Source organism: Scylla paramamosain, chromosome 1, assembly GCF_035594125.1.
Source record: "Scylla paramamosain isolate STU-SP2022 chromosome 1, ASM3559412v1, whole genome shotgun sequence".
Classification (NCBI taxonomy): domain Eukaryota; kingdom Metazoa; phylum Arthropoda; class Malacostraca; order Decapoda; family Portunidae; genus Scylla; species Scylla paramamosain.
This window is the reverse complement of record NC_087151.1, coordinates 7,302,501-7,323,828: the sequence shown is the minus strand read 5'-3', so window position 1 is coordinate 7,323,828 and position 21,328 is coordinate 7,302,501. Positions and strand designations below refer to the sequence as shown.

General features: G+C 36.2%; 1 protein-coding gene across 4 annotated transcripts in view; it reads left to right on the top strand.

Annotated features, from left to right (window-relative positions):
* Nucleotides 1-21,328, top strand: part of LOC135097465 (E3 ubiquitin-protein ligase HERC2-like) — a 229,028-nt gene that overhangs the window by 177,495 nt on the left and 30,205 nt on the right. For all 4 annotated transcript variants that reach the window (XM_063999465.1, XM_063999433.1, XM_063999564.1 and 1 more), the window contains 12 exons: nucleotides 2,282-2,431; nucleotides 5,323-5,571; nucleotides 5,990-6,402; nucleotides 8,382-8,537; nucleotides 9,373-9,488; nucleotides 11,170-11,368; nucleotides 12,233-12,447; nucleotides 13,105-13,261; nucleotides 13,676-13,891; nucleotides 15,594-15,759; nucleotides 19,872-19,999; nucleotides 21,100-21,252. In XM_063999465.1, the coding sequence (XP_063855535.1) occupies nucleotides 2,282-2,431; nucleotides 5,323-5,571; nucleotides 5,990-6,402; nucleotides 8,382-8,537; nucleotides 9,373-9,488; nucleotides 11,170-11,368; nucleotides 12,233-12,447; nucleotides 13,105-13,261; nucleotides 13,676-13,891; nucleotides 15,594-15,759; nucleotides 19,872-19,999; nucleotides 21,100-21,252 (2,318 nt within the window). The remainder of the gene's footprint in view (nucleotides 1-2,281; nucleotides 2,432-5,322; nucleotides 5,572-5,989; nucleotides 6,403-8,381; nucleotides 8,538-9,372; nucleotides 9,489-11,169; nucleotides 11,369-12,232; nucleotides 12,448-13,104; nucleotides 13,262-13,675; nucleotides 13,892-15,593; nucleotides 15,760-19,871; nucleotides 20,000-21,099; nucleotides 21,253-21,328) is intronic.

Here is a 21,328-nt window from a genome sequence, read left to right as displayed (position 1 = left end):
ATACCATGCTTTTAGTCAGGGTGGAATAAAAAGCTTTTCATCTTATCAACTCCTCTCCTCTAACTGTCTGTCTTCAGCCTCTTTATCATCACTACAGTGTTGCATCTCTTGCTATCTTCTATCGCTATTTTCATGGTAACTGCTCTTCTGATCTTGCTAACGGCATGCCTCCCCTCCTCCTGCAGCCACGCTGCACAAGACTTTCTTTCTCTCACCCCTATTCTGTCCACCTCTCTAATGCAAGAGTTAACCAGTATTCTCAATCATTCATCCTTTTCTCTGGTAAACTCTGGAATGCCCAGCCTGCTTCTGTATTTCCTCCTTCCTATGACTTGAACTCTTTCAGGAGGGAGGTTTCAAGACACTTTCAACTTTCAATGATTCTCTTGACATCTCTTTTGGGACTGGCACCTCAGTGGGGTGTTTTTCCTTTTTTCTTTTTTTTGTATGTTTTTGTTTTTTTGCTTCCCATGGCCAATGACTCTCTTATATAAAAAAGAAAAAAATTGGCAGCAACCCACTTCATCCTTCCAGTCAGTCTCTAAATAAGCATCACTTTGAGTGGCTGGGATTGCAGCAGCAGTAATCACCTCTGTTGCTAAACTGGCACCACTAAAAGTGGTGGTAGGGGTGGTGGTGGCAGCAGCTTCTCCCTTTCCACAATCAGTTGCTAAATTGGCATTCCTATGGGTGACAGGACTGGCAGTAGTGGCAGTAGTTGCCTATCCTCCCACATTTGTGTTATCCTTCTTCACAATGCAGACTTTTCTGTGGCTTGTTGTGACCCATACCCACATTAGAGTTCTGAATCCCTTGTGTTAAAGTGTAATTCTGAGGCAAATTGGCTCCCTGTGTTAGATGCAATTCACATTAGCATATTGTGTGTAAGTGATGACCTGGCTGTACTTTATTACATTAGTAATAATGAAATGCTTATCCAGTAAGATATGTTAATTTCTTTCTATCATGTATTACCACACTACAGATTTCACTTCGGGTCATGGGTAATGGTCTTTCTACTGTGGTTGTCTAGAGGCTAAGATGTAAAGAAACCCTCATGAATTTGAGTGCATGCCTTGTCTGTATAGGAAATGCTGGCATGCTGTATAAATAGGTAGATGTTATTGCAGGAAAGTTGATGAACAAAAATATAGATTGGAGTAAATGTAATTACACTCAGCCTAAATATTACCATCATTCTTCTGGAGTATGTAATGTATGAATACAGTGACTCCACCACCTATCATGAGATGCACCCATGCAATGGAACTACACCACATGGTGCAATCAATCTTAGGGAGGAAGATCTCACTAACCCTGGTCAGCAGCTGCCTAGGGAGAAGGTAACCCGAAAATTAAACCTACTTTCCAAGGAAACTAGATCTAAAGAGGAAACCTTTAGCTCAAAACATATGAACAGATAAATTCTGTAAGGGAAAATAAGGAAGTCAAATTAAGTAAAGATTATGATTCTTGGGCATATCCATGCACACACTGGACCTACTACAGCATTTAAACAGCAGCACTGAACCAAGCTTCTCCCTCTGTTACACTGAGTGTTAACTGTTACTGTGTTAAGTGTTAAGTTACACTGAGTGTTAACTGTAAAGGTGTCTTCTGCAGTAGCTGCTCTATTGTAAAGTAAGTTCTCATAACAGCTAGAATATAGAGCAATCCCTAACTAACTTCTTAAACCAAACTTAAATATTCATATAAGAAGCTTCTAGCAAACATCAAACCAGTGCTCTGGGTGGAGGCAACTATGTCAACTGTAGGGATTCATTTTCAATGTAATTTAGCATAATGACTGATGTAGTATCAGCATCTGTTTACTGGGTAATGCTCCCACCTGCCCCTTGCAATCAGGCAAAGGTATCAACCCAGAAAATGCTTGCCCATTGTTTTCTGGGCTGGATACACACTGCAGTTAAAGTTAGCATAAACTAAGCAGTATCAAGCAGTCATCAGGACTTCATTTAGCCATCAAGCATTGTTCTATGGTCTGATGTTTAAACTGCCATCAACTCCACATTTGCAGAGATGACTGTTTTATTAGTTGTCCAGGGCATAAGCAGCATAAAGCAGTGGGTAGTTTGGTCACCGTATCCCTAGACCATTAGTTATGTAAACCATTACATTTGTTTTGCAAACTTGCTTACCAGAAAAAATCGTCTTCATTTTTAGGGGCAGAGGCCTTGCAGATTGAGTTTGACTTTCATGTAAACCATTGCATTTGTTTTGCAGGCTTGCTTACCAGAAAAATCCATTTCTTCATTTTTAGGGGCAGAGGCTTTGCGGATTGAGTTTGACCGTCAGTGTTCAACAGAGAGAAAGCATGATCCTCTGACAATTATGGATGGTGCTGGCAAGATCATCTGTACACGGTCTGGCAGGGAGTGGTCAGACTGGTCCACGGAGGTCCGCATTGCAGGTGGGTTCTGGAACAGTCAGAGACTGTTCAGTTTTTTATATGATTTCATCCTTGATGGCTAGAAGTAAAGTTTATCTACATCACTCTTAAGAATGTCACATAATTACAGCACAAAAGCTCAGTATATCACTGGTGTCCTCTATTTATCCATTATCAATAGGATCATCCATCAAGAATTAAGAATAATGCTTTTCTGAAAATATTACCTCTACAATATTGTTCAACAAGTATTAATAAACATGAAAGATGTGTCTATTTTTAGTGCATTCAAGAATAAAAGTACATCCTCTTTCAGTCCTGTTGGTTATTCACATAGCATATATTCCATTTTCTGTTCTTGCATTTCATATGCAGTAAAAGAAACTTTGCATTTTCCACAATATTTGTTTTCTGTGATAGATTATACCATTCAGTGTCTTAACAGTCCATTGTATTTTGTGGAATGGTGATTCAAGACTACTCCAGCTACCTTAGGGATTATGGAATTCTTCCAACACATTCATTGCAGATATAAGGGTTTGCACTTACCTTAAAGACATTCAGACCATCATAGAAACAGTTATGACAAAAAAAATATGTCCCAAGTTCCTGTTATTACAACATAATAAAGAGAATCAGTTGTTACAAATGGCACTTTGCCGCATATGATGGTATTTTTACTGTATACCAGCCCCCTGAATATAATGGGGAGTCATTTAGTCCGTGTGGGGTTGGTACTACCAAGGGGAAGACCAGACACAGGACATTGTATAAGGAAAGATATGGGGTTCTTATATACAGAAACATGTGCTTAGAGATTACATAAGGAAAGTCATGGGGTTCTGAGATGTATAAGGAAAGTCATGGAGTTCTTGCATACAGAAACATGGTGCTTTGAGATTGTATGAGGAAAGGCATGAGGTTCTTACATACAGAAACATTATGCTTAAGGAACTATTGTAACCCTATAAACATGGATGCTTTAATGATTTTAGTAAATGTTATGTTTATAAGTTATACACAGTTTTACATGGAGATTTTAGTAGTTTTAGTAAACATATTTGAACATCATCTATGGAATTTTGCTCAGAGATTTTATCCATTTATTAAAAACTACACAAGGATAGTATTCATTTTAATGTATGCAATCTTTACAATCTCTATGAAGAAGTACATGAAGATGTTACTGGTTTATTATTAGTCTTGTTTCACATGTTGAAATTATATATGTATTACTGTAGAAGTATATGAACATGTACAAACAAGATACAGTACACAAAATACCATATATGTCAGGAGTGTTGCTGTTGTTGCTGCTGGAGGAAGTGAGAGGCAAATGGGGAAGCGAGATCTGGAGAAGATATTTGCTTCACACAGTTCACCAGAGTACACTACATACAGTACACCAATTTTTATTTTCCAGTTTACTGTGTTTAGGTTATGAACTTAACATTGTATTGTAGAATAATAGGATATACATCGTGCATTGCTTAACATTACATTCAAATAAAAAGTCTTGATATTACATGTAAACTACACTTTGTGGAGAGCTGGGCTGCATACATCCCAAACAACTAGTCACATATTGTCTGCCAATTGGATTTTCACACACATGTAACTTAACAGCCAAAAATGTTTATTTTTTATTTATTTTATTATTCTTTTTTTCTTTTCATTCATCTGTCAGCAATATACAAAATCAGTATAATTAGTAGGCCACGATATTATCGGTTTTCGAACAAAATTTTTAATTCATAATTGCTTCGTTTACCATACCATAATTCACTTTTCGAACATAGTTACTTGATTTCAAATACTATGAGACATAGCAAAAGCAGTCATTTATTACTAATTTATAGTTTCTATAAAAATTTCCTTCATTTTTATACATTTTGAGGAGAGACACAGAGGGTAAGACAGTAATTCGATCTTTGAAATAAGTTAAATGTGATCCCATTGAAGAAGTTGAAGAACCTTGATGTAAACAAACAAGGTTCAGCGCACAAGAGTTATCCTGAGCCTCCTGTGGCTTTCTCTATGACCCACAATGCCATAAGTGCTGCACAACTGCATTTTCCCTGTAGCTTTTCCCAGCAGCAAGATGTCTAAGTGTTATGATCACCTTCATTTCAGTGGTAAGTGGGTTACTCCTCTCTGTGTCACTCTGTAAGGCTTCCCTCACAAGATCGGTGACAAAGACCTGCATGGTCTAAACAATATCTTTTGATGAGTTCTGTTACTAAGTTCATTCAGTACATCCTTTCTGGATTAAAAAAAAAATAATAATAAGCTTGAGATGTGGAACAGTCATCTTAGCAGTGAGAGCATCAGTCATTACCCACAAAGACCTGGTGGATGGGTGTCTGAGAATGGATTAAGCAATTTTACATTGATTCCTGTGGGGAAAATAGTTTAAGTTTTTTAACATTTTGGATTTCAAGCAGCATTCAGGAATGAATTAAGTTTGAAAACTGAGGTTCCACTGTATATTGAGAATTGTGAACATCAATTTCAAAAGTACAAGAATTATCCATAGAAATGGAAAAATATTAATGATAATAAACTAGTGAATAACTTAATACTTTTGTGAATATTATACAGAAGAAAGAAAATGATTGTAGTTTTTAAAAAAATTCAAATTTTCTTCTGAATAAAAAATCACTCATATAATTCCTGTAATCTCTTAGCAACACCACTGCTCCAGTGAAAATGGGTTGGTTTCTGGTAACAAATTATGACATGTGAAAAGAACCTTTTCCTTTAACTGCTTGATTTTCATTATCAGCACAGTGTATGGTTGGTTACTTCTAGTAAATCATCAGTATCATCTTATCTAAACAAGATCCCTCACCTTGCTGTTAGAATTTTAGCAAAGGTGATGTTTATTTTATAGATAATTTTTCCTATTACAGGTGATGAGATGCGGTGGAAATTCACTAGTGATGGTTCAGTGAATGGTTGGGGATGGAGGCTGACAGTGTTCCCACTAATGCCATGTGCAGCACCTCGGGACTTACACAGTGATCGCAGGTTACTGTCTCGCCCTTTGGTGGACTTACCCATGTGTCTACTGGATCCCTTGCTGCCACTGTGCACACAGAGCACCATTTTGTCCCGCCTGGCAGCCTCTCTAGCTCTCTGTGCTCAGCTGTCTTCTCTAGGTGGGTTTTAAGTATCATACAAATAAATTGGGCTCTTGAGTTTTATAAGTCTTTATTTAAGCAATATATTGTTTGTTTAATCATACAATAGAAAATGTGACAAAAGCATTGTACATCATTATAGTACACTACATAGAAGGATATATAATTGCAACCATTTAATACATTTTTCTCAGTAAATGGTTCCCAGAATACCATTGGTTTTAGGGTAGATTAGGGGATAAATTAATTAAGGGATTAAACTGGTGAAGGGTAAATCAAGAAGGCTATACAGTATTTTTACATTTATTCCCATTGGTAGTGCTGAGTTACTTTGACTTTTTATATTCGGCTAGTTCTACTGTTTTGGTTTTTCAAATTATTAAAACCCATTTCCATTACGTTTTTTTTTAAATTACAAGTTCTTGTCACTTTACAGCTCCCAGTCAACGTATGTGGGCTCTCAAGACTCTCCGAAAAATAGTAACAACTGATATCGGCTCTGGCCTCAATATCCGAGCACTTCTCTCAGCCTCCTACTCCTCCAGTTCTACTCCTGGCCCATCCCGTTCTCTATCTCCAGTACCTCAGTCCCTCCCTTGCGTGTCCAGTGGTTCCTCTGCAGCCCCACACTCCTTGGTGCCTCCTGCGCCTCCATCACTGCGAGGAAGTACTGAGAGCTTAGACTCCTCAGGAAGTTATGCAAAGCCTTCTGTAGAAGTCAAGGTTATACAGGAGATGCCCCTCATAAGTCTACTTAAAGGTCTACCAGAAGCTCTCCTCCGTCAAGCAGAGTATGAGGATCCTCTGGTGCGAGGAGGAAAGCATCTGATGCATTCACAATTTTTCAAGGTGAGTTGTATTTACCTTATTAGGCAAAACATTAAGGAGATTAAATAAAAAATTAAAAATACATGCAGCCCACCACAAAGCCTACCACACAGGTGGTATGAAACTGCATAGCCAAACCAGAAAAAAAGAACTCTTCCCATATTATATATATATATATATATATATATATATATATATATATATATATATATATATATATATATATATATATATATATATACACACACACACACACACACACACACACACACACACACACACACACACACACACACACACACACACACTTGTAAGCAGAGCTTGTGTGCAAAGAATTTTGAATTGTAGAGGAAGGTGTAGATGCACAGTAATGGCAATATTCCTTTATTCTTGGTTACTCTTCGAGAAATACCATCTACAGACCATCAAGTTAAAACAGGTAAATATCAGTTGAAATACTAAAAATACTAAGAATAACTTCTCTTGAAGAGCAGCTGACCTGCTGGCCTTACACTGGGGAGTAACATAGCTCTGATACACCATTGTGTGAAAACACAATGCTATCTTGCAATGGAGGGCTCCTATTGGTTGATGGTAAACGAAACACCAACCATTCTAATTGTTAGAGACACTAAGCCTTAATAGATACAAGAAAATTAACATAATCTGTTCTTAAACAAAACAGAATACAAAACATAATTTTCTCACATTTTTCAAACAGTATCAAGTGTCATTGGAATTCATTTGGGGATTATTTTTTATTAAATAACAGGGATTCAACCATCCTGAACTCCATTTCATTATTGGCCTTAAACAATAAATACAAAATTTGTTCTTGTATATAATGATTCAGTGCTATTGTGTATTCCCTGAAATTAGAAAAACTTGGGTGAGTTATGGGTTTATTAGTTCTAAAAAGATATATACAGTAGAGTATGTGACAACGAACATGATTCATTCTTTTGTAGTGTTTGTTAGGGCAAATGTGCGTTATGGCGACTTAAGAACCTAAAGGAAAAAAATAATTGGTTCCAAGGAACCAGAAAATAACAAAAAATTACAGTTTTTTTAAATACTTGAAATGAGCACATTTCCATTACTATATTTGAGATAACACAACAAATATATACAGTACCCTCCCAAGTTTTCCACCTAGTCCTAGATTCTTACCATCCCAAGTTTCACATTGCTTTGACAAGTATCGGTGATATTTACCTACTATCAGGGTCTCTCTCTCTCTCTCTCTCTCTCTCTCTCTCTCTCTCTCTCTCTCTCTCTCTCTCTCTCTCTCTCTCTCTCTCTCTCTCTCTCTAAAAGTAAGAACAATCATAAGGATTGCTAAATAGAATGTAACAATGAAAATTGAATTATGTATATGAGAGTTAGAAAGGATGAAGCAAAAATTACATAAAATAAATGAGGGGAAGGGAGAGAGCACAGTATCACTCCCTTGTCCCTTATCTCTGACAGATAAATGAGAGGGACAGTGACAGGGAGGGAGGTTTGAGACAAGAGGAAAGAAGGGAGAGGAAAGGAAAAAAGGGAGGATGGGATAGGTGGTGGATAGGGGAGCAGTGGCTCACACAGTTGGCAAGTTAGTCTTGTGAGTTTTAGTTTGTTATTCCAATTAATTTTTTTTAAAATTTCAATGCTCGCACAAATGGCGAGTTTTCTTGTCAGTTTTGGTTTGTTATTTCAGTTGAACTTTTATTAAAATTCCAGTCCTCACACGAGTGACAAGTTCATTATACTAGTTTTGGTTTGCTATTCTGATTAAATATTTATTAAAATTTCAGTACATTATTGTAGTTGTACATTATAATGACCATTTGTTGTCACTTATCCTACTGTATATATATATATATATATATATATATATATATATATATATATATATATATATATATATATATATATATATATATATATATATATATATATATATAATATTTTTAATGGGAAAAGTTTTAGCATCACAAATATGTCTTTTGTTTCCAAAGGTTCTGGTGGGACTAGCATGTGACCTGGAGCTAGATAAGGGTGTTGGTTCTGGTGAAGCTCACAAGTGGGCCTGGTTCAGAAGGTACTGCACTGCTTCCAGGGTCCTGAAGGCTCTCATCGAACGCACTCTTTTACCTCAGGGATTCTGTGCTGATGTAAGTTGAGTTGTCTCTCTTGATCTTCTAAAATTCTGTTTGCTACAAGTTAATTTGCTTTGATTCATCAGTCTCCAAATATGTTATGGATTTATAACAAGAGAAGAAATCAAGGATGTACATATAATTCTTACATGATAGAAAATATGGAACTGTGCCATCCATTATGGATAGAAGGAAAAAGGAAAAGTGTGGGGTAGAATGTAAAAATTAAATTAGTGAAATTTATATTTGCTTCTGTATAGGAATAACTGCAAATCCAGATCTGTCTAGGCACCAATTCCAGGGAACTCAAATTTACATCCCCCTATTCATATATGATTTTTGATTCATCAAATCCTTGAACAGCCAGGCGTTGAAAAACTAAATTTTTATATATCTTATTGATTTTGACATATATAAAATTGTTAAATTGTTTCTAAGCAAATATTCCTCTATACATACATTTCACTTAAGAACATAGGAAGAGCATTTAACACATCAATAATGTAGTATTGCTGTATGGCTCTGAGACATGGACTTTAATGAAGAAGTTGGAGGATGTGTTGGTTGGTTGCAATCAGAGAATATTGAAATGTGGCTGGGATTACATAGAGAGATCAGTCATCCAGTGAAGAGATGACAAGAAGATAGGAATTGAATGAGCTGAGTATACTGCTGAGAGTGAAGAGACTGAGATGTTTTGGGTACAAGGTGAGGAGAGAGTGGTGAGGTGGGGGAGATTGATTGGAGTGGAAGTGCAAGGTATGCAGATATGTCTTGCATTTTTGCACTGTTTTTCAGAAGCTATTGTGTGTTCCATTTATTTTCTATGTTGCTTAAATTTTTCTTACAGGTACGGAAAAAACTGAGTGAAATGTTGGGCGAAGGAGAAGTGCTGACTCTTGATCATGAGCTACATAATGTGTTTCAGCATCAACATGATGAACAACTGTTGCTGTGGTTTAGCAGGTGAGACTTGTAATGTGTTCTAGCAAGCTCAGGAGAACCAGGTATCTGAAGAGTTCAAAGAAGCATGGGAAGAGGGTTGTAATTCATGGATTCTGGAAAGATGGGAGTGTAGATCTGAATCTAAGTATTTGGTATATAGGGCACTAGAGTTGGTCATAATACATGTATATGAGTTAGCCGGGGGGTGGGAAGGAGTGTTGAGTGTGCAAGAGATGGAAGTGAATCAAGTGTGTCAGTTTGTATTGAGGTGTTATTGTGATAAATGAGTGTGTGTGGCACCATCACATTGCAAAAAAAAAAAAAAAAAAAAAAAACTCAAATAAATGAGAGGTGTATCATTACTCATGATGGCACTGCACTGCTGTATTGCCATATGTGAGTATAAAACACTCACACTCACATAGTTTTAGGTGCAATGGCACTGCACTGCTGCAGTGCCATATGTGAGGACAAAACACAAAGACATGCAAGGAAGATAAAAAAAAGATAGTTACAGAAGGAATATGAAAATAAACAGCTTTCTCCTTAGAGTAGTAGATATATAGATATGAGAAAGTAGCATGTGCAGAGACAATACATGAATTTAAGACTATGTTAGACATTCTGAAATACAAAGATGGGGACAGCACGACCATAGCTCCCCTCACATACATTACAACTAGGTAAATACACAGTTTTAGATGTGATGGTGCTGCACTGCCACACCTCCAGATTTGAGGACAAAACACACATACACACACACACACAACTTATAATGGACTTAAAAATATGGCATTGAACTTATATATAATTGTGCCATGACATCAGAGGATGTTTGTAATTTTGAGTGGTGGATCTAATTCCCACATAATTATCATTATGATATGTGTAACAAAGTATAATATAACCTCCTTTGATTTGATTGCAGCAGTCCCTCAATAAATTGTACTATGATATGCCAAAACCATCACAGGAGGAGACAGTAGACACCTGGTGGAGTTGTGATTACTCCCAGTGCCATATATGGGTGCTGTCACACCTTGTGTCTTACAACACAAAAGGATAAATATAGCATACCCTCTAGAGACAGCTCTCTTCTCACACTACACTACATGCACTTTACACACCTATACCCTTCAATGAAAATTAAATTTCAAAATTATTCTAACTCCCATTCTGGAGAAGTAACCAGAAATGTCCTTAGGTCAGACCACTCTTCTGGTATCAGCACAAGATGTCTTGACACCTCTCTCAAGTGTTTATTTATAAATTTCTGCAACACTCATAGCCTCAGATCTAGTTTTCACTCTGTGGAACACTACTTCTGTACTAAACTTCACCCTGTTTTCCTCACAGAAACACAGGTGTCTGAGAATACTGATAGCAATCCCTTACACAAGTTGCTGATGTAAAAGCCAGACTTGGAAGCAATCCTGAATTACCTGACCTGTAACATTAAGATTAAAATAATTTCCACAAGTGTCATTGCATTATATAAAGAAATTGTCCATTTAGGAAGGAAAAGAATCATTGAGAGATTGTAACTTTTCTTAAAAATATGGGGTCATTACATATTACTAGTCACTTTATAACATGGTATATATATATGGTAGCAGCCAGAACTGTACTGTTAGCTGAATTTTTGTATAAGAAGAGCACATTTATGTTAGTTAAGATACTCTTGTACTTTTTGTCCAAATAGGCGCCCAGAGGACTGGACATTGTCTTGGGGTGGCAGTGGAAGCATATTTGGGTGGGGCCACAACCACCGTGGTCAGTTAGGAGGTGTAGAGGGAGCCAAGGTGAAGCTTCCAACACCCTGTGACACCCTGACAGCATTAAGGCCTGTACAGCTCATTGGAGGAGAGCAAACACTTTTTGCTGTGACAGCAGATGGCAAGGTGTGTATAAGGCTTCAACCATTTTACCTTAGCTGAATATGATGAACATTTCTAAAGTTACCAGGTGCTGGGTCTATATAAAGACAACCTCAAATATATATAGCAAATCAACCCTGTATCCCACCCACACCAGCCCCCACGTTCAATCATTCAGCCACAGTACTTGATTTGCCTGTATAACTATTTCATGTGTTTTATTTTGGGAAAAAAGTTAATGTAGTAATGTGTTTATTGTCAAGTCAGGACATTATCCTGTAATTTTGTTGGTATAATTTTTAATCACCCTGTGTGTGTGTGTGTGCGTGTGTGTGTTTGTGTGTGCGTGTGTGTGTTTGTGTGTGCGTGTGTGTGTGTTTCTGTGTGCGTGTGTTTGTGTTTGTGTGTATGTGTGTGTGTGTGTGTGTGTGTGTGTGTGTGTGTATATATATATATATATATATATATATATATATATATATATATATATATATATATATATATATATATATATATATATATATATATATATATATATATATATATATATTGTACATGTACACAGATAGGAGATTCTCTCTTACAAGTTAAATGTGATTGCTAGGTTCAGACCAATTCCTTGACTCATGGCATAAATACCAACCTCACCAGCATGTCCAGTCATTCCACAGCTACTGAGGAAGGGTTAAGGAACCTGAAATTGCAATATAGCAAGCATGACTAGCTACGGCAAAGAAAAAATAGCAAATGCTGACCTAGCGATCACATTTAATGAAATATATATATATATATATATATATATATATATATATATATATATATATATATATATATATATATATATATATATATATATATATATATATATATATTATATTCTACATACAGGTTTATGCAACCGGCTATGGTGCAGGAGGTCGGCTAGGCATTGGTGGTGTAGAGTCTGTCTCAACCCCAACACTCCTTGAGTCCATTCAGCACATTGTGATCCGTAAAGTTGCTGTCAACTCAGGAGGAAAGCACTGTCTGGCATTAACAGCTGATGGAGATGTGTATTCATGGGGTGAAGGAGATGATGGCAAATTGGGACATGGCAATAAGAGGTAAGATGCTAAGACTGAAACTCCCCAAATTGATGTTTTGGTTAACTAAAAAATGTATTCTGACATACATAAATACATGATATTGATATTGTTGTTATATAAAAATATCACAATCATACCTCTTTTTTAGAATTGCTTTGCAGAGTGAATACTATCCCAAAACAGGCTCTTTCCCTTGCCTGAATTTGTGAGCAGGATAATAATGAATGTTTTCTAATTGGTGTTTGGGATTTATGTAGGTTTGACTTATTTTTAGAGGCATTCAGAAGACTTCAAGGATTCTTGATGGACTTTAAAAACAGCTTTATAGAGAGCCTTCATCTTAGGGGTATATGTGTATCCAATTCCTAACTACAGTGTTTCTTACTTTTAAGTCACACACAAGTAATGTGTGGTCTAGCACACATTCTTCACTAGACATTATCTTCTTGCCTTCCACCAGACTTGAGTGTAACTCTTTGACCAAGAACATGAGCCTTATGATTTGTCATTCTGTTTTGTTTTTTATTTATTTTAATTATTTATTTATTTATTTATTTTATTTATTTATTTATTTTATTTATTTATTTTTATTTATTTATTTATTTATATTTATTTATTTTTTCTATTTGTTGCAGATAAAATTTAAAGTTCCTTAATTTTATCATTGTATTTCAGCCCTTATGATCGCCCACGTCTCATTGAAACACTGCAGGGTAAGGGAGTAGTGGAGATAGCATGTGGTGGTGCCCACTCTGCTGCCATCACCTCCTCTGGGGAACTGTATACATGGGGGAAGGGGAGGTACGGCCGGCTAGGCCATGGCGACTCAGAGGTAAGGAAGTAGTTTAGAGGTACAAGTACTTTAAATGCCACTATAAGGAAGACACTAATTTGTGAGATTTAACAACTGAATTTTAATAATTGCATTACTGAAATTGATTTCTTGATGTGCATCTGAAAATAACAAGAAAAAATGTCATTGATCATTTAATATAATACTATGTGGATGTTTTTATATAAATCCATGTGGAGGGTATACATTTTGTGTGTACCCTTCTCAACATTCTTATACCATCCTTATACCTTAAGATAATCATGTAATAATTTCTTAAGTGTTTCTGCAGATTTATGGACTCCCCTCTGATACTTGCTCATCAAATTAAACACATCAGTGTTATTTAAACTAATAGCTCTTCATGCTTATCTAAATGTTGGATTAATGTTTGGTCTTTCAATATTTTTCCAGGATCAATTTAGACCCAAGTTAGTGGAAGCTCTGGTAGGATACAGAGTGATAGATGTGGCCTGTGGCTCAGGTGATGCTCAGACCCTGTGTATAGTTGATGATGACAGCGTGTGGTCCTGGGGTGATGGAGACTATGGCAAGCTTGGACGGGGTGGCTCTGATGGCTGCAAGGTGCCTATGAGGATTGATGGCTTGGCAAATCAAGGAATCATAAAGGCAAGGCATCTTAAATGTAATTTAGATATAATTCATTGAGGTATAAGGAAAAAAAAATGTGTTACATTAATATTTTCATGCTCATGAACCTTTAGTTAAGGTTAAAGCTTCCAAAAAGCTGTTACTTCAAACATTGAACCTTTAAAAAGTCTTCTTAATTGTAGGAGCAACAAACTGTAATGAATTTAGCAAATTGATCATTGGTGAGAATAAAATGCAGTCTATGTGAAAAGTTATATGAAATCTGAGGCATAGCTACTTTTCATATTTAGTCTAGCTTTCTCTTACTCTGACTAATAGCACAGGGTTGAAGATATTTATGTATGTCAGTATGAAGTATGAAGAAAGAAAAAAATTGGCATGATTTGTTACTACAAAATATAACAATAGGGATACATGTTTTGTTTTCTGTTGAAACCATTATTCTGACAAAAAAAAAAGAAAAAAAATATATGTACATAAAGCACACATCCACTGCCATTCAAACTACATAAAGTTGACACACCCATTCTGATCATAGGCAAAGTTGGTTACCTTACAGCATTTTCTTCACATTTTAATTGGTATAAATTTTTTTTACAGTGTTTGAACCCATAGTGGAAAGAAAACCAATATATTTATGATAAAACTATCTTTTCATCAAAATGCTAATAAACTTTATTTTCTCAAAATCTCCTTGTAAAATAGGAATGCATTCTGTACATTGACAAATACAGTACATAAACTCATCTGTGTAACTCAACACATGCCACATTTCCTGTGGCTTTTCTGTTCATCATCCATGTCTCTATGAACTATGTTTCTTTTTTTATTTTTCAGTAAAATAATTGTTTCAGTGACATATGATTACTGCAAAAAGAATAGTAAATATTTGCAATATTCAGTTGACCTTTACCTTATTCTTATTTTTATATCATGTAAAAATATATTTACAATTAGAAAGCTTCAACCTAGTCATTTTTATCTTTGGCTTAGGCTATCCCCAAAACTTATTTATTTGTTTCCACTATTTTTCTGAAGGGTTAATATTTTCATATTACTATTCCTACTGATATTTTCCATAGTTGGCATAGGGCAATTTTAATGGACAAATATTTTAATTATATGATTAAATAAGTTATCTGAGAAGGGCATAGGAAGTGACAAGATGGGAGGGTGAGAGCAATGAGAATGTGTGAGAGATGTGGCATGAATATTTGCACAAGTGATGTAAATTATGAGTGATGGAATTGGTGAAAAGGAACACATTAAGATGGTATGACCATACTTAGAGGATGAAGAGCAAAGAATTAGTAAAGAAAGTGTATGTGTGTGATGTTGAAAAGTGTTAATAGAAGAGGAAAGCCACTTGGGAGATGAAAAGGTGTGAAAAAGGTGTTAATAGAGATCAAGTGTTTGAACAAGCAAGAAGTAAATGTTCGGATGTCATGGTCATCTTGGGAATGCTCCCAAAGGTAGCAAAGCATCAGAAAGGTATAGATAAATAGATAAAAACAAGTCTGTAAGCAATCTGTAATTATCATTTACTACAGAGAAATAGAATGAAGAATGGAATAAAATGTAAAACTAAGAGAGAAATTATGTGATGTCAGGTTAATTTATTTAAGGATGATTAAAATGCCCAGCAAAATTAAGACAGATAGATTTGCTTAAGTGTGATTACAATTTTTGTCAAAATTTATGAAAATATCCATTGAAACAGGTGGAGTGTGGTTCACAGTTCTCTGTGGCATTGTCACGCTCGGGCACTGTCTTTACCTGGGGCAAAGGGGACTACCACCGGTTGGGTCATGGCACTGATGACCATGTGCGACGCCCACGCAAGGTCATGGCACTACAGGGCAAACGGGTCATCAGTATTGCTACAGGTGAGTGTAACCTAACCTATTTATCTACTTCTGACACCTCACTTCTGGGAGTGACCCCCAAAGACAATGCTGGATTAAGCAAGATAAGCTTATGTATAGGACATCAAATGGGGCATCTAGTATCACAACAGCGTAAGTGCCATTGCAAGGGAAATGGAGTTAATGATGTCCAGCTCCTTACTAAAGCTTGCTTTGTTTTATCATGATGAATTTATGTTTTTCTGATTCCAGCAGTAAGGTTGTTTTCCTTATTATAAGAGTATATCTCCAACACCAGCAGGTGAGGAGCTGGGCACCATTAACTCCATTCCCGCCATGGTGGCACTTACACTGTTGTGATTCTAGATGCCTCAAATATGGGCACTAAAGAAATTTTCTGCTGGCCTACAAGAGATTTACTCTACTTATGGCTCTAAAAAAACATACATTGTCAGTGAAGCAAAATTTGATTATTTCAGTTTGTTTGTTGATTCTACTCTAGATCTATCACATATAAATCAATTAATTGTTACACTTAAGTTCTTGTAAGACAAACAAGCTATTGAATACTTTCTAATCTTTGTATAAGCCACACCAGCAAAGAAATGACAAATCAGATTTTTTTTTTTTTCATGTAAGAAGGCCACTGGCCAAGGGCAACAAAGAATTGTATATAAAAAGGCTCACTTAATGCCAGATCCCAAAGAGAATTCCAAATAGAATAATCAAATAATGAAGGATAAGTGTCTTGAAACCTCCCTCTTGAAAGAGTTCAAGTCACAGGAAGGAAAAAATACAGAAGCAGGCAGGGAGTTCCAGAGCTTACTAGAAAAAGGGATGAATGACTGAAAATACTGGTTAACTCTTGCATTAGAGAGGTGGACAGAATAGGGATGAGAAAAGAAGAAAGTTTTGTGTAGTGAGGCCATGGGATGAGGGGAGGCATGCAATTAGCAAAATCAGAAGAGCGGTTAGCATGAAAATACTGGTAGAAGATAACAAGAGATGCAGCATTGCAGCTATGAGAAAGAGACTGAAGACAGTTAGCTAGAGAGGAGAGGAGTTGATGAGACAAAAATCTTTTGATTCCACCCTGTCTAAAAACACAGTATGAGTGGAACACCTGTATATGTGAAGCATACTCCATACATGGACAGATAAGACTCCTGTACAAAGTTAGTAGTTGGGGGGGTGAGAAAAACTGGCAGAGACAACTCAGAATGCTTAACTTCATAGAAGCTATTTTAGCAAGAGATGAGATGTGAAGTTTTCAGTTTAGATTAGAAGTAAAGGACAGACTGAGGATTTCAGTGTAGAAGAGGGAGACAGTTGAGTGTCATTGAAGAAGAGGCCTCAGTCTTTTAACAACATTGCTAATATATCTGGCTGTTATAAGAAGATAGATTAACAAGAAGAGTGCTACAGTGCTCAACACTGAATTGGTTCACCTGAGGCAAGGTAGACTAATTCATTGTTAAATATGGTTAATCTTTAAAAGGGATATATAATTCACACCTATGCATTATGCCACCTACACAGAGAAGAGTAGTAGGCAGAGGTCCTGAGTCGACCAAACATAGTGTAATGTGCTATTGTCTTGCCAGTGTTCTATTCCTTGTTGTGTTCTACCTGTGCCTCCTTTCAACCTGTACTGTTGTCAATATGGGCAGCAAAAAAGGATTTAAGTGCACAAACCATTGCCCAGATCAGGAAACTCAAATTGAAATTGCAGAGAGAATAGAAATCATAGGAGTGTCATTTGGAAATTGAACCTTTGTGACAGACTATCAAATGTTTTGATATGTCTAAGGCAACAGCAAAAATTTCACCAAAATCCCTAAAGGATAATGGCCAAGACACAATAAGGAAGGTCAGAGGATCACCAGTAGAATAGTCATGATGGAATGCACACTGATAATCAGCTGTAAGGTTGTGAAGTGATAGATGTTTAAGAATTTTGCTGTAGAGAATTAATTCAAAACTTAAGAAAGCAGAAAATTAAAGCAATAGGATGGTAGCTTGAATAGTTAGAGCAGTCACCCTTTTTAGGAACAGGCTGAATATAGGTAAGCTTCCAGCAGGAAGGAAAGATAGATGTTGACAGACAGCTGGAAGAAATAACCAGGTAAGATGTGAACACAGGCACAATTATGGAGAATGACAAGTGGGACCCCATCAATTCCATAATGCTTCTAAAGCTACTGAGGACTTGGAAAACATCATTAGGAAGAATCTTAATAAGAAGCATGAAATAGTTGGAGGTTAGAGGAGAGGGAGAAACAAGCCCTGAATCATGAGTAGAATTTTTAGCAAAGGGCTGACTGGAGAGTTCATTTTTACAGATAGATGAGATGGCAATGGTGCCATCATGTTGAAAATTAGAAGGAAAAGATGAAGAAAAGCTCTTAGGGATATTGCTGGCCAGGTGCCAGAAGTCATGAAGGGAGTAAGACCTAAAAATTTTTTGACATTTTCTATTGATGAAGGAGTTTTTTGCTAGCTGAAGAATAGTCTTTGTATAATTTAGACAAATGTAAAATGGATGAGTTTCAGGTATCATTTGTGCACTGTTTCTCTATAATGTGTAGCACAAGAATAAACTGCATTAAATCAAGGTTTAGAAGTCTTTGGGTTAGAGAAAGAATGGCAGAATCAGTCACCTCCATTATACACTCAGTACATAGAGCTTAGCCCCTGACACAGAAGCAGTAGCCATTCCATGAAATCATAATAATAACTCCTCAGGTCCTCCCAAATAGCAGAGGCAAAATACTAAAGGCACCTTCACTTAGAAGAATCCATAGGAGGGACTGGACCAACAGGATAAACACAAATTTTAGGTTGTAATAATTGGAGTAGCCCAACAGAAAAGACAGAGTGACAGTATAAGCAGGATTAGAGGTTAAGAACCTAACATACAGTACTATTTTCTTAAAATATTCTGTCATTAAATACATCTGGTAGTGTCAGTTAATCCTTATTCTTTGTGCCATATATATATATATATATATATATATATATATATATATATATATATATATATATATATATATATATATATATATATATATATATATATATATATATATATATATATATATATATATATATATATATATATATATATATGCCATGTTTCTTAAGGACACTTTTTTTTTTTTGTATTACATAAAAACAGTACTTTGCTGTATGATAACACTAGACCTCTAATTCTCTCCCCTCTGGTGGTGGCCAGGGCTGGGTTTGATAACTGGAATTTGAATGACATAAGTATTATACCCACAACTTTGATAGCCTCTAGCAAATGTACAGGTTTGGTTGGCTGTGCAGTCAAATGTCTGAAGAGTGGTGATGAGAATGCTATTGAGGAACTCATATGTATATATGTATCTAATCCCTTAATCCCCTCAATGTGCAGATGCATCAGTACTCCTGTGGGCTCAGGTGACTCAACCAGGGGTCTCTTTTCGCCTCTATATCTCAGAAACTAAGTATTGTAACAAAAATATACACACATCATTAGAAGGAGAAAACTAAAAAACTGGCTTCTTGCACACAGCATGTTGCCCATAGCTTGGTTTACTTTTTTCATTGAGATACCATTAATCAGACAGATATCCCACCTTTTTATGTTCCAACAATATTTTATAATATTTTCTTTCATTGACCTACATCATATGAATCAGGAATTGCCTCTGATAATCCTTCTGATATGGACCAATGAAAATAAAGACTGAAATATTGTTTTGGGTGGGAGATTCAAGTCTGACTAATGATCATAGCAATGATTTAGCACCAATGTCAGCAATGTTGTAGCAACAACATAATAATGAATGGATTAAAGGAGATCCAGGACATGCCTTGTCTTAGTGTAAAAGTACAGACTTGGGGTCTCTTTTTCCCTCACTTTGTCCTTTTAGTTGTCTTTTACAGTACTAAGGAAATAATGATGGAAGCTTTCTTCCAGTCTGACTACAGAATGTGCCACCAAATTGTTCCCTTCCCCACTTCCATATTATGTAAGATTTTAGATCACTAGGTGTTTTGACGATATGTCATTTGATACTGACGTTGTCTTGTGGTTAAAAATTTGTAATAAATTATATACTTTTGAACCTTTTGATTTCATTCAGGCTCCCTTCACTGTGTGTGCTGCACTAGTGAGGGGGAAGTTTACACTTGGGGTGACAACGATGAAGGCCAACTAGGAGACAGCACAACCAATGCCATCCAGCGGCCACGTTTAGTCATGGCTCTTCAAGTAAGTACCTGGTATTTGATTGACGACAAGAGTGAATTGTAGTTTTCTTATATTTTATTATATATAATTTCCTATACAGGTCACCCATCTCTAATCTGGCATCATTGGGATCTGTAGGGTGCCAGATTAGTGATTTTGCTAGATTACAGAGATTACATTAGAATACACTTAACCCAAGAGTTAACCACCTCATCCTATCTTTAAAATACTCCATAAATCAGTACAGATTTATTAATAAGTGGGGCTGTACTGATGCCAGATATTTTTGCCAATACTCTTGGTGATACATACATTTCTGGCCAATACTGATGGTATCAGTACAGGTGATACTGTTAGCAAAGAAACTGAGCAATTTTCCTTTCTGTTTTTTTTTATGTCATAGACTGTTGTAGAGCCAGTGCTGTATAATTCACACAAGATTCATGCATTCTTGAGTTTTTTTCAGAAGTTCAGTCTTATCTTTTATGGATACAGTGTTTGCACTTTACACAAAAGGAAGCATTTCCTTTATTCACTAGAGCCATGATTGGAGCTAAAACTGAGCAGATTTAATAATAAATGCAGAAAAACAAATTGGGCTTCCCTGTGTTTAGAAGTGATGCCAGCTGTTTATGCAGCAAGTAACACCAACATACAGGAGCAGTGGCAGGTTGGTGTGGTGACACAGAAAGTTTGAAATTACACTAGCTGAAATTAGTGATGGAATTGGATTAGCGATTGCTGAATCAGTGATGGTTGACCTGTATTACTGTACCTGTTTTACACCTCTTGTGCTGAAAGAATTCTAGTCTTTGTAGCAAGAGTATGCTCTTACATAAACACACACACACACACAAAAGTAAGAAACAGAATAAGAAACATGCACCACATTTTGGCAAATATGAGGATAGCATTTAGTTGGACAAATGAGGAAATGATTAAGAAAATAATTTAGATCCTGGGAATTGTATTTTTCATAAATTATGGTGGAGAGATGACAGTTAGGGATTTGTTTAACCATTACAATAATGAACAAAGATGTTTTGTATGATCATAATAATGTGGATTAGTAATGTAGAAATAATTAACTTTATATGCATCATTGATTTTTTGCACCGCAGGCCAAGAAGATTAATCGAGTAGCATGTGGATCAGCCCATACCCTGGCATGGAGTACAAGTCGTGCAGTTAGCACTGGCAGATTGCCTTCACAGGTGCCCATTGAATATGATCTACTCAAAGAAGTCCCTCTGCCCACCCTCAGAAACAGATTGGTCAGTTCTTATTACTTTTCAGTTGTTTGTTCCTAAGATGTGGAAAACATTTATGATGCTCTTTGCAAAATTGTAA